Genomic DNA, 13,414 nt, shown 5'->3' on the forward strand with positions numbered 1-13,414 from the left:
TAAATATATCTCTCCTCATAAGTATTCTGAAAATATTTGCTCTTTTTGCCAATTTGATGGGTGAAAAAATGGTTTGTCATTGTTTTAATTTGCATCTGCCTGGTAACTGAATTTGAGTGTATATTCATTTGTTTATTGACTATTTGCATTTTTTCCCATGACTTAATGTGAAAAACTTCTCTAGTACACAAGGGTTTCTTGGCTTTTTGGAAATAGTATACTAACTTTTACTATTCTTTTCAGGTCACTCAGCCAAAGGAGCTCAGAAGTAGAGTATATTAACAAATACAGACAGCTCGAAGCACAAGAGCTTAATGTGTGTCGCAGTGGCCAACCAACCAGTGGGCCAGGTAAACAGGTCTCTTTAAATATTTTAGATAGGATGCATGAGTGGTTCACATGCTAAAATATTAGGTTCATAGTGCATGCCTGTAATTCCAGCTACTCAGGAGGCTGAGGTGGGAGGATCACTTGAGGCCAGGAATTTAACACTAGCCTGGGCAACATGGTGACACTCTGTCTCTACAAAAAATAAAAAAACTAGCTGGATATGATGGTGTACATCTGTAATCCCAGCTACTCGAGAGGCTGAGGTGAGAGGGTCACTTGAGGCTAGGAGTTCAAGTTCATCCTGGGCAACATAGGGAGACCCTCTCTCAAAAAATATTTATATATATGTATATGTATACATATATATATTTATATATATAAATATATATATGTATACATATACATATATATATTTATATATATAAATATATATATTTATATATATATAAATATATATATTTATATATATATAAATATATATATATAAATATATAAAAAATATATTTTAAATATATATATATATATAATTATTAGGCCAGGCACAGTGGTTCATGCCTGTAATCCCACTTTGGGAGGCCGAGGCAGGTGGATCATGAGGTCAGGAGCTTGAGACTATCCTGACCAACAGGGTGAAACCCCGTCTCTACTAAAAATACAAAAATTAGCTGGGTGTGGTGGCATATGCCTGTAATCTCAGCTACATGGGAGGCTGAGGCAGGAGAATCACTTGAACCTGGGAGGCAGAGATTACAGTGAGCCAAGATCGTGCCACTGCACTCCAGCCTGGCAACAGAGTGAGACTCCGTCTGAAAAAAAAAAAAAATTATTAGAAGCCTGTAAGAAATATAGTGGCGAATACAAAAATTAGCCGAGCATGGTGGTGCATGCCTGTAGTCCCAGCTACTCGAGAGGCTGAGGCAAGAGAGTCGCTTGAACTGGGAGGCGAAGGTTGCAGTGAGCTGAGATCATCCTAAATAGTCTGTTCTTCAGAAGACTAATAATGGTCTTTTACCTTGCTATTAATTAAAACTACTTTTTTTACAATAAAGATATTAAAATGAAATTTTAAACAATGCAGAAATGTATAAAATAAAAAGTAAACGGTCCTTCTTAAATTCCCAGTTCCCAAGACTACAACTGTTCAGAGTTCACAGTTAGTTACTTTCTATGAGTATGGAATTTTTTTCTGAGCAAATTATCTTACTAGCACCAGGCCCTATTCATATGATAGAAGTTATCTTTTGATTTTTTTTGCTTTATGAGAGGTCGTCTGTCATAGATTTCTGCTAGTTCAGTTGAGAAGCTCTGCCTCCTGTCCTGCCATCCTGCATATTAGTGTGCTCAGAGTTGGGCACAAGTGTGGGTTCAAGTAACACTTTCTTTTTTAGCCTTTTAAAAAGTATGAAATACAGTCGATACATAATAGTAGATTAATCCTTATCATTCTTGGGATTGATTTGGGCTTCTTGACTATACCAATTGGTATCTTTTAATTAGTCCAGGAAAATTCTGAGCCATCATCTATAGCCCACTCTTTCATTTAGTTTTGTGTTTTTCATTTTTTTGGTCAGTGTGCTCTGTTCTGGTTAATTTCTGCTAGATCTGTCACCTTAAGGTAAAAGCAGCCTTTGGTTCTTTGCCTCCCTTTCTGTGTTCTTGCCTCATCACAGGCTTTAGCCTAATGTCTCCTTGCTATTTCATCAGCCCTTCGGTGCTTTTAAGGAGAGGTTTGTGTATTTCATCTAACATCTTTAGTTGACCTCAGGAAGGAGATTTGTCTGAACAACCCAGTGTATTAACGGAAGTGAGCATTTGCAATGTATGTTATCTCTGGTCCAATTTCTACTTATGTTAAGAAAAGTACAAACTTGTATGTATAAGAATGTTTATTGAATTGTTACTTAATCTATGGGAAGTCTTAAGAATCTCTTAAATGCCAGTGAACAGAGGATTGGTGACTTTGGTCTTTTGTACAAAGGAAGAGTACTGTGCAGCTTTGGAGGTATGAAGTAGCCATATGTGTTATTGTGGAAAGAGAGCCATTATCTAATACTTCTGTTTGGAAAGCACATTAGTTAGTTTATAGATGACTCTGTATGATGTGATCCTTCTTGTCACACTCATGTACTGGCCCGGGGGCACAGGCAGGAGCCCGGCACATCCTGCGTGCTGGGCCTGTAGCGTGCCAGGTGGATTACCATTCTTTAGGACTAGCTAGATTACAAATGAATGCCTGTAACTCAAAGTGTCTGTTCTCATACTTTTAAGTTCATATGTGAAACTCTCTTTGCTTTCTTTGTGCATGGTATCATAATGTATTTGGGGCTTTTCTCTGGGCAGTCGGATCAACTATGGCTTTGGCTACTTATGGAGGTTTTTTAGCCACTGACATTTATCAAGGTGTGTTCCAGGGGCTGTATGAGACAGTGAGAATATGACAAGTAAAAAAGACTTTAACTCTGATCATTATAGAGATGATCATTTAGTCATCCAGTTACACAAATAAATGCTTTTTGGAAATAAGTTATCTGAAAGCCAGCTCTGTGGGGGCATAAAACAAGGATTTGACTTGGGCTGCGGTGTCAGGAAAGTAACAGTTGAGCTTAGTCTGAAGAATGAGTGGACCTTACTGAGGCAGTATGGGGCTGCAGGGAGGGAAATGTGTTCAGAGGCCTTGTGCTGGGAGGAAGCCTGGTATTCAGCCCTGAAAGAGGGGCCAGTGCTGCTAGGGAGTAGACAGTGGGTGTGGGAGGGCTGGGCAGGGTCAGCTGGAGGCTAATAGCCTCCTAAAGAGGTCCATGTTCTAATCCCCAGGACCTGTGAATATGTCACCTTCATGGTAAAGGGGTCTTTGCAGATGTAAATTAAGGATCTTGAGATGGGAAGATTTTCCAGGTGGGCCCAGTGTCATCACAGGGTTTTTCCTAGAGGGAAGCAGGAAGATCAGTCAGTAGTAGATGTGACAACAGAAGTCATAGGTTGGAGTGATACAAGGAAGAGGCCATGAGCCAGTGCAGGCAGCTTCTCCATGGCTGATAAGGCAAAGGAATAGATTCTTCCTTACAGAGCCTCTGGAAGGATCCAGCAGCCATGCCAACACCTTGTCCTTCTCATCTTTGAACCTCTGCTTCCAGAACTGTAAGAGAATAAATGCATGTTTTAAGCCACTACGTTTGAGGTAAAACGTGACAGCAGCAGTAAAAAACTAACACACTTGTATTGGATGAGGTTGGATGAGATAGGCAAGACTAGTAACAGGGCCTGTGGGCTGTAACGAAGAGTTTTGGTCTTAATACTCAGAGCAGTGGGAAGCTATGAAAGTTTCCATGCTTTTCTTGGGAAGACTGTGAAGGGAGGAAGGGAATGTCATGTGTTTAGGTTTGTGTTTTACAAGAAATGCTTTGGTCATATTTTTGAGAATTGGTTGGAGGGGCCAGAGTGGACCTGAGGAGAATTAGAGGCATTGTCCTGGTCCAGGTGAGATTTGATGGTGTCTTTGACAGAGGATGGAGCCGGTTGAAGGACAAACCGGACGGGAATTGCTGATGCCTTGGACACAGGGTGGGGGAGGAGGCCACAGGAGGCAGAGGGGTGCTGTCCACTTTTTTTCCTTGAGATGAGGTCTTGCCATGTTGCCCAGGCAGGCCTTGGACTCCTAGGCTCACGCGATCCTCCAGCCTCAGCTTCCTGAATAGCTGGGACTATAAACATGTCACCATCATGTCTGCTAAATGTTTTGAAGTGTTGAAGTGCCTCTGGAGCATTGAAGAAGTAATGTCAGGTTATCGTGTGTGTGTGTGTGTGTCTGTGTATGTGTGTATGTATACATACACACACACGCAGACACAAAGCTATTTCTATGTCTGTTTCTATTAAAACCGTGAGATTACACTGATGCCTCTAATTCCAGTCCAGTGCCACAGGTTTCAGCATGAACATTTGGTTATATCCAGTTATAAAATAATTTGATTCAAAACACTTTTGATTTTAGTCTGATACAGGTGTTATTTCACTTACAAGTATTAAAAATTATTTCTAAATAGAAATCCAAGGACACCCATTCAGTGAATTTCTATCGATTACATTAGAATCATTTTACATGGTTAAAGATTAATCATTTTTTAAAAACAGATTTATTTGCATTGATAAATGAAATCTTTCCTACCAGTGTGAGCCTAGTTCTAGGTTGTTGACTCCTGAAGGGTTCTGTTGCTTTCACACGACAATTTGAATTTGTCCTGGGATAGAGTCTTTAGATTGTAGTTAAATTCCACAGTGCTGCCTCCTTTTAAATGTGGTGATATATTTAGTGGCTGTTTTCATCCTCCTTTTAGCTTTTCTTCTGGTTTTAAGAGAATGGCCTATGTGGAATGGCTAATAACCGAAGGGGAAACATTATTCTTCCTTCAAGTTCATTTTGTATTCGGAATACTAGTCCATATTTGGAGGAAGTCATATATAATTATCTATTTTGAAGATTTAATTTTATGGTTAAATCAGCAATGCAGTAATTAAAATTATTTTCTGTAATATATAGTGTGTAGATTTTAAGATAAGTCTTAAGTTCACCGTATGAGCTGACATACTTACCAGTTAAAATTCCTTACATACTGTTTAGAACCTCTAAGTGCTGAACTTTTTGGTTAGATTTCATATTTGGTTGATGATGATATAGTGATATGTCTTAGTGAAGAGAACTAGCAATTTTTATGGCTTCCAGTTTTCCCCAGTTCGTGTAAAATATTGTGTTGTTAATCATGTGGGATAAAGAGACAGCAAGAAAATAAGAATAGTCAATTTTAAGGTTGAGCTGTTTCTCATGCCATTTTTGGATTTTTGCTTTGTTGTATGTAGTTTGTTGATTTGCCTTAAATTATCCATGATTGTTTTCCTTCTTACTCTGTTGCTGATGCAAAGGTGCAAGAACCATACAGCTGTGAACATTTCTGCTGTTTCGTTTCCTGTCTGTCCTTTGGCAATGTACGCAGAGGCAGGACTTGATTTGTGCCGGGTCTGCTTCAGCCAGTGACCTAAAAACGTCAGCTTGTGTTTTGCGTTACATGGAGAAGGGGCTATAGTATAGACAGTACTGTTAGGACTTTTGGCATTTTTTCTTGTAAAATTTCTGTCTTTAAGTAGCAATCTTCAAAATGCATGTAATCAAGTCATGTAAGCCAATATTGTCTAAGTAACAGGGCTTGTTTAGCAGCATATGAGCCAGGTCTTGAAGTCTTTTAGCAAAACAAATGTGGCTGCAGCCTTTTTCGTCTTTCTAAAACAATCTTTGTCACCTTCTTTTCCCTTTGGATAGCTCTTCCTCAGCTTCTTACTCCCACTCTGTTCCTTATTATAATACTTGCCTCTCCCTCTGTCTGCATGCTGTGTCTGGGCTCAGGGCCTTTTTTCTCTCAGTCCAGTTCACAAGGGCCATGGGAATTCTCTTCCCCTTCTTTCATGATGTTCAAGAAGGCCTAGGTATATTAACTGGGAAAACAAGAAGGCATCAGTAATTACCATAGCACTGAGAAGAGTAATGGAAGGAAAGTGAGACGTGATAATGGAAAGAAAATCCCCCTGTTTTAGTGAACTTGGCAATCACTAGTTAGGCTGATTAGAAGATTAAAAAGCCATAGGTCGGGCGTGGTGGCTCATGCCTGTAATCCCAGCAATTTGGGAGGCCGAGATCAGGAGTTCAAGACCAGCCTGACTAACATGGTGAAACCTCATCTCTACTAAAAATACAAAAATTAGCCGGGTGTGATGGTGGGCACCTGTAATCCCAGCTACTCAGGAGGCTGAGGCAGGAGAATTGCTTGAACCCAGGAGGCAGAGGTTGCAGTGAGCCGAGATAGCGCCACCGCACTCCAGCCTGGGGGACAGAGCAAGACTCTGTCCAGAAAAAGAAAAAAGAAAAAAGCCATATTGGCAGGACAGCTTTCCCAAGTTAGGGGTCACTAATGCTTTAGGAAGAACATACTCACAAAGAAGCTATTTTTGCTTTGAGAAAGTATGACAGATCTGGCTCCTCTGTTTATATAATTGAGAACAGGGACCACATAACTTTGATTCCAATGTGGGAAAATAGCCACATTTTAATTATATATTATTAGACCAATTAGGAAAATGGGAATATATGTAGGGAAAAGATGTAGGAAAGCAAGAGAGAAGCCTGGTTGTGTGTTTTATTAGGAAAGGCCGAGGGTGACACAGCAGGAGATGCTGGTCAGAAACAAGGGGCTGATAGGAAGGGAAGGTGAGTCGTGGGGTAAGGGAATGAGTGTGGTGCTAAATTTGGCTAAGAGTTTATTTTGGAAGTAAAACTTACTTCCCAGCAAAAGTTTGTCTTCTGTGAGATTTGATGATTTGTCAGTTTGTCAAGTGATGACCAGAGGTTTAGAATTTGTAGTGCAGCCAGAAAGCAGGGCATATTTTTACAAGAGGGCAGAGAAGTGTGCCTGGTCAGAGCTCTGTATCATGTATCCTGAGCAGAGGCAAGCTGCCTGCTTTCCTGATACCTGTATTTCATAAATTGTTTGATTTATTTATTACTATCACTGATGTATTTTAGTAGCAGGGAATAAACACTTAAATTGATGCATTCTGTTGAAATTCCAAGGAAAAGTTTTCTCTTTGTTTTGGTACCACTGAATCAGCAATGGTGCATGTTTTACAGGCCTGTTTTAGAAGGTAGTGCTGAGCTTGCAGTATTGGTGGCTGTGATGGAGGGATAGAATGTTCTCAGTTTGCTTTTATACAAGATTAATAGTGGGCTGCTAAGGGAAGTTTCTTAAGAAATTAAGCTTTTTATTTTAGATTTGGAGGTACATGTTCAGGTTCGTTACAAGGGTATATTGGGTGATGCTGAGGTTTGGGCTTCCATTGATCCCATCACCTGTATAGTGAACATAGTACCCAGTAGGAAGTTTTTCAGCCCTTTCCCCTCCCTCCCTCTTCTTCTTGGAGTCCCTAGTGTCTGTTGTGCCCATCTTTATGTTCGTGTGTACCCAAGGTTTAGCTCCCAGTGTGAGAACATTTGATATTTGGTTTTTTGTTTCGCTTAGATGACCTCCAGCTGCATCCATGTTGCTTGCTGCAAAGCACATGATTTCATTCTTTTTTATGGCTGCATAGTATTCCATGGTGTATATGTACCATGTTTTCTTTATCCAGTCCACCATTGATGGATACCTATGTTCGTTCCATGTCTTTGGTATTGCCCTGATGGCAGTTTTAGCCTGTAGAAAATGTATTTTTGTATTTGAGTGTGTGTGTGTGTGTGTGTGTGTGTGTGTATGCTGTATATATAGATTAGATAGAACATTGAGTTATCTTTTCCAGATAAAAAATGGCATTATATTTATTTTTTTTGCCTTAATCCAGGTCCAAGGCCATCTTTGGCTAAATTAAGCAGTGTGACGTGCATCCCAGGGACAACTTACAAATATCCTGATTTGCCCATAAGTCAATATAAGGAAGAGGTAAAATTGTTTTGTTATACTGTAATTTTGCTGTTTGAATACATGTCTGAGGCCTAATACTTTTGGTTTCTAATGTGAAAGTTACCAGTTGCCAGGTGAACACTTCTGTGGTGTACAAGGTTCTGTGGTGGATAAGAGGAGGGTGTGCTCAGGGCTACCTGGAGATGATTTTGTGTAGTAACCATATCGATGGCTTTTCTTTTGATCTGTGCTTTAATTTATTTAGTCTTCACCTGAGTACATCTCTTAACATTTAGTTTATCTAGTCTTTCCTTCCTCAAAATATCTGTAAGTAAACACTTCATCTTCCCCCGGAGAGCTTCTTGTTTAAATAAACTCACTGCTAAATGTTTTCCTGAAGCAAATGACAAACCCTAGCATTTCCACTGGGTTTTCTTTACAGTGTTGGCCCTTTCTCTACCTGTTGATTAATGTAATCAATCATTGACATACCATTGTATTAACAATGCCAGGCAGATGTAGCAATAGGATGATTAAGTTCCTAGTTACTTGCGTGTTATTAAGCATCGTTAAAAGTAAGCATGCCGAAACCTTTATTAACTAACTGGAAAAAGGAGTTATAGATAAAACTAGAAACGTTTCAAATTTAATTTTTACTTTACTTTAGAGTAAATCATGCAACCAAAAATTAGAGGCCAGTATTCAAATTAATTTGTATTCCCTGACCATATCAATTGTTAGAAGGGTAAGAGCTTAAATAAGTTTAGAGTGGAGGTCGGGGAGTTCTGGAGGAGGAATTTGAGTGGAGTTTTAAAAATGCTGCATATAATCTGTAAGTGGAAAAGTGGAAGTTACTTGTTTCCAAATATGTCTGGAGGTGGGAGGATCACTTGAGGCCAGGAGTTCCAGACCAGCCTGGGCAACATAGCAAGACCTCATCTCTACAAAACACACCCCTCAAAATTAGTGGAATATGGTGGCACGTGCCTGTGGTCCTGGCTTGGGATGCTGAGGTGGCAGGATGGCTTGAGCTTAGGAGGTCAAAGCTGCAGTGAGCCATGATTGTGCCACTGTACTCCAGCCTGGGTGACAGAGCTAGAGCCTGTGTCTAAAAATAAATAAACAGATATTTAATAGATAAAAATATGTCTGAAGAATTTAAGATGACATTTTAAAACCACTTGAATGTAGTAACAGCTCTTTTTTTCATGTTCAGTAGAATTATTTGCAGATTCATTACAAAATATTAAAATAATAGAAACTTGGGAAGAGCCATAGAAATCTAATTTTACATTTTCATTTTTACAGAAGCAGTCGAGACCCAGGAAGCTGGAGTTAACCTGGCCTGGTTTTTCCACAGCTATCACTGGTTACTGTTTTTTTTTGTTGTTGTTTTTGTTTTTTTTGTTTGTTTTGAGATGGAGCCTTGCTCTGTCGCCAGGCTGGAGTGCAGTGGCGTGATCTTGGCTCACTGCAACCTCTGTCTCCCGGGTTCAAGCAATTCTCCTGCTTCAGCCTCCCAAGTAGCTGGGACTACAGGCGTGCGCTACCACGCCCAGCTAATTTTTGTATTTTTAGTAGAGACAGGGTTTCACCATATTGGCCAGAACGGTCTCTATCTCTTGACCTCGTGATCCGCCCACCTTGGCCTCGCAGAGTGCTGGGATTTCAGGTGTGAGCCACCGTGCCCAGTCACTAATTACTGTTAAATAGGTAGTAGAATTGCGTTTAAGTGTGGCAACTGTTTGTCGCCTCCTTGCTCTCTTGTGTTGTGTTTAGAATGGTTAATGAATAACTTTAAGGCCAGGCATGGTGGCTCACGCCTGTAATCCCAGCAATTTGGGAGGCTGAGGCAGGCGGATCACTTGAGGTCAGGAGTTCAAGACCAGCCTGGCCAACATGGTGAAAGAAACCCTGTCTCTACCAGAAATACAAAAATTAGCTGGGGGTGGTGTACACGCCTGTAGTCCCAGCTACTTGAGAGACTGAGGCATGAGAATCGTTTGAACTCAGGAGACAGAGGTTGTAGTGAGCCGAGATTGTGCCACTGCACTCCAGGCTGGGCAACAGAGCGAGACTCCATCTCAAACAAAACAAAACAAAACTTTAAGATGAAAGAAAAATAAATCCTGAAAGACTTCCTAATATAGGTGATACTTTACATTGCCATTTTGTGCTGATTTTGAAAGAATTTTTTAAATTTCTAGGTTGTGTCTTTGATAGAAAGTAATTCCGTGGTGATTATCCATGGGGCCACGGGAAGCGGTAAAAGCACTCAGCTCCCGCAGTATATCTTGGACCACTGCGTTCAGCGCTCCGCCTACTGCAGCATTGTGGTCACCCAGCCCCGGAAGATAGGGGCAAGCAGCATCGCCAGGTGGATCAGTAAAGAGCGTGCCTGGACCCTGGGGGGTGTGGTGGGCTACCAGGTGAGACTGGGAGGGAGGGAGGGACTAAGAGAGCCAGCCGTCTCTCTATTCCTTAATTTTGTTAAGTTTTTGTGTGTGTAAGTTGATAGTACGTGACCATTTTCTGCTGAAAATTAGTGGTGTCTCATGCCTGTAATCCCAGCACTTTGGGAGGCCGGGGCAGGCGGATCGCATTAGGTCAGGAGTTTGAGAGCAGCCTGGCCAACATGGTGAAACTCCACCTCTACTAAAAATACAAAAATTAGCCGGGTGTGGTGGTGCATGCCTGTAGCTTCAGCTACTCGGGAGGCTGTGGCAGGCGAATCGCTTGAACCTGGGAGGCGGAGGTTGCAGTGAGCCCAGCTCGCGCCACTGCACTCCAGCATGGGCAGCAGAGTGAGACTGTCTCAAAACAAAAAACAAACAAAAAAAGAAACCAGTTGCTTATAGAAGAGAACTGTGGCATAATTTTAAAAAGCAGTGAAACAGAATTTCTTGAAAATAAGGCTGGGCATGGTGGCTCACGCCTATAATCCCAGCACTTTGGGAGGCTGAGGTGGGTGAATCACTTGAGGTCATAAGTTTGAGACCAGCCTGGCCAACATGGTGAAACCCCGTCTCTACTAAAAATACAAAAATTAGCCAGGCGTGACGGCACATGCCTGTGATTCCAGCTACTCAGGAGGCTGGGGTATGAGAATTGCCTGAACCTGGGAGGCAGAGGTTGCAGTAAGCTGAGATCACGCCACTGCACTCCAACTTGGGTGACAAAGTGAGACTCTGTTTCGAAAAAAAAAAAAAAAATTTCTTGAAAATAAATTGTAATTTCTTTCCAGTTGAATAGGAAAGCAGTGAGAATTCTCATGCTTATGACTTTTATAATTTTATCTTTTTAATTATATCTCTGTAATCTAGACGATATCTTGATACACAATTGTTTTAACATAAAAATGTTACAGCAGTGTGATTAGATGAGCCAACCCCTGCCCCACTCCCCCCAAAAAAGGAGAAAATAATTGACTTGAGAATGTCACTTTTAATTTGGAGCCTGTGTATCTTTGGAAATACCATAATTTTTCATTCCCTTTCTTACCTCCATTATATTAATAAAATGGACATAACTTTTTTTTTTCTCTTTTTTGCTTTCCTTTTTCCTTCTCCAATTTTAGGTAGGGCTAGAGAAAATAGCAACGGAGGACACCAGGCTAATTTATATGACAACTGGAGTCCTGCTTCAGAAAATAGTTAGTGCCAAGAGTTTGATGGAATTCACACATATCATCATTGATGAAGTAAGTAATGTCAGCTACTTGTAAAGGTCATATTTATCTCTCTTAAAAAAACTCTCTTAGAGTATTGTGAACTCTGTCTTTGTGCCTGTCTCAGCTTTCTTTATTTTCTCCTTCCCCTTTACTTTCTGGACTTTTCTCAGTAAGGATGGAATGTTTTTTGATTTTGTTTATATTTTAAACATGAGTTTTTTGGTGGGGAATGTTGTGTTTGAATAACTTTCCCAGGAACTTTGGAACTGGTTCTTCCTCAAACTCTTGTGTTTTAAACCTTATCAGTAATTCTGTTTGGGAAGCATGACTTATTTCTAGAGGAATTAGACACATCAGCAAATAAATAGGATTTGTGAGAGGTTGTGAGACGAGGCTAGGGTGTTTAATAGAGTCTGAAATCAAACCATTTGGGCAACTGGCTCATGCCTGTAATCCCGATACCTGGGAGGCCAAGGTGGGTGGATCACTTGAGGTCAGGAGTTCGAGACCAGCCTAGCCAACATGGTGAAACCCGTCTCTACTAAAAATACCAAAAAAAAAAAAAAGATTACCTGGGTGTGGTGGCACACTCCTATAGTCCCAGCTACTTGAGAGGCTGAGGTGGGAGAATACTTGAACCTGGGAGGTGGAGGTTGCAGTGAGCTGAGTTTGCGCCATTGCCCTTCAGCCTGGGCAACAGAGTGAGACTGTGTCTCAAAACAACAATAACAACCAAAAGGATAAACCCACTTGGGCAACTGTTTAGAGTAGTGTCTCCGCACTCTATTTTGATGCATGGGATAACTAATAATACAACATGTACTCCAGGCAAAGCTGAGTCAGTGCGTTTGCGATCTTATGTATAGGCACTTGGTTTTAAATTATTGTAGGGCATTTGGCGGGAGAGTAGGAGAGGGTGAAAATGATCTACTGTTTCTTACAAAATAGGGTGATATATAATACGGTTCAGAATTTTTCTTTATGACTTATGGCAGTTTTGAATATCTTTATAGTAGGTAGAGACAAATTCAGATTTGATAGATAATATGCCAAAAGATGGCATTATGAAGGTTATAATAGTTACTCATTGGGCTTTTTAGTGTAATTGAGCCCACTTTACATAAAAGGAAACTAAAGTTTAAGGAAGTTCAACGCTCAGGCCACAAGTAATCAGTGATATTGCTGGGTTCATCCCTGGGTAATTTACTCTAGAGCCTGTGGTGCTGGTGCCTGCATTTATTTTCTGTGTGTCTGACATATTTCTCTGCCTACGTGGCCTTTGCACACCCATATTTGAGTGACACAGATAAATCCATCAATGCTGTGTTATTGACTATATCCTTTTCTCAAGCTCTGCCATAATAGCCGAGCAAAAGTTAGCTCCTCTCTTCGAGAGCTTGCCCTACTGGGGAGCGGTAACCAACAAGACCATCGCGCCATCACGACAGCCTCCTGCTCTGCCTCTGTCCAGTGCGTTTTCAGCACCTCGTAGATGCCCCAGGGATTATTTGCTTCATAAATGAATGGACTGGATTCAACTACCTGAAGTTTTAGGTTTACATGTAGTATCGTTTGCATTATCTGGGATTATTTGAATTTCAAAACAAATACAAGAACAAAAGTTGAAGATGGCCAGCCAGTTTAAAATGGAATAATGTTTTTAACTTTCCAGCTCTTAAGAATAAAGTAGCTTGGCCGGGTGTGGTGGCTCACGCCTGTAATCCCAACACTTTGGGAGGCCGAGGTGGGCGGATCACCAGGTCAGGAGATCGAGACCATCCTGGCTAACACGATGAAACCCCATGTCTACTAAAAATACAAAAAATTAGCCGGGCGTGGTGGCGGGCACCTGTAGTCCCAGCTACTCGGGAGGCTGAGGCAGGAGAATGGCGTGAACCTGGGAGGCAGAGCTTGCAGTGAGCGGAGATCGCGCCACTGCACTCCAGCCTGGGTGACAGAACAAGACTCTGTGTAA

At 41.0% G+C, this 13,414-nt stretch overlaps 1 protein-coding gene across 3 annotated transcripts in view; it reads left to right on the forward strand.

Moving 5' to 3' along the window:
• The window catches only part of TDRD9 (tudor domain containing 9), a 125,001-nt gene that overhangs the window by 26,926 nt on the left and 84,661 nt on the right, over positions 1-13,414 (forward strand). For all 3 annotated transcript variants that reach the window (XM_054449453.2, XM_054449450.2, XM_054449452.2), the window contains exons 2-5: positions 244-350; positions 7,711-7,808; positions 9,977-10,198; positions 11,347-11,469. In XM_054449453.2, coding sequence (XP_054305428.2) covers positions 244-350; positions 7,711-7,808; positions 9,977-10,198; positions 11,347-11,469 — 550 coding nt within the window. The remainder of the gene's footprint in view (positions 1-243; positions 351-7,710; positions 7,809-9,976; positions 10,199-11,346; positions 11,470-13,414) is intronic.

The sequence above is a fragment of the Pongo pygmaeus genome, chromosome 15 (assembly GCF_028885625.2).
Source record: "Pongo pygmaeus isolate AG05252 chromosome 15, NHGRI_mPonPyg2-v2.0_pri, whole genome shotgun sequence".
Taxonomy (NCBI): Eukaryota; Metazoa; Chordata; class Mammalia; order Primates; family Hominidae; genus Pongo; species Pongo pygmaeus.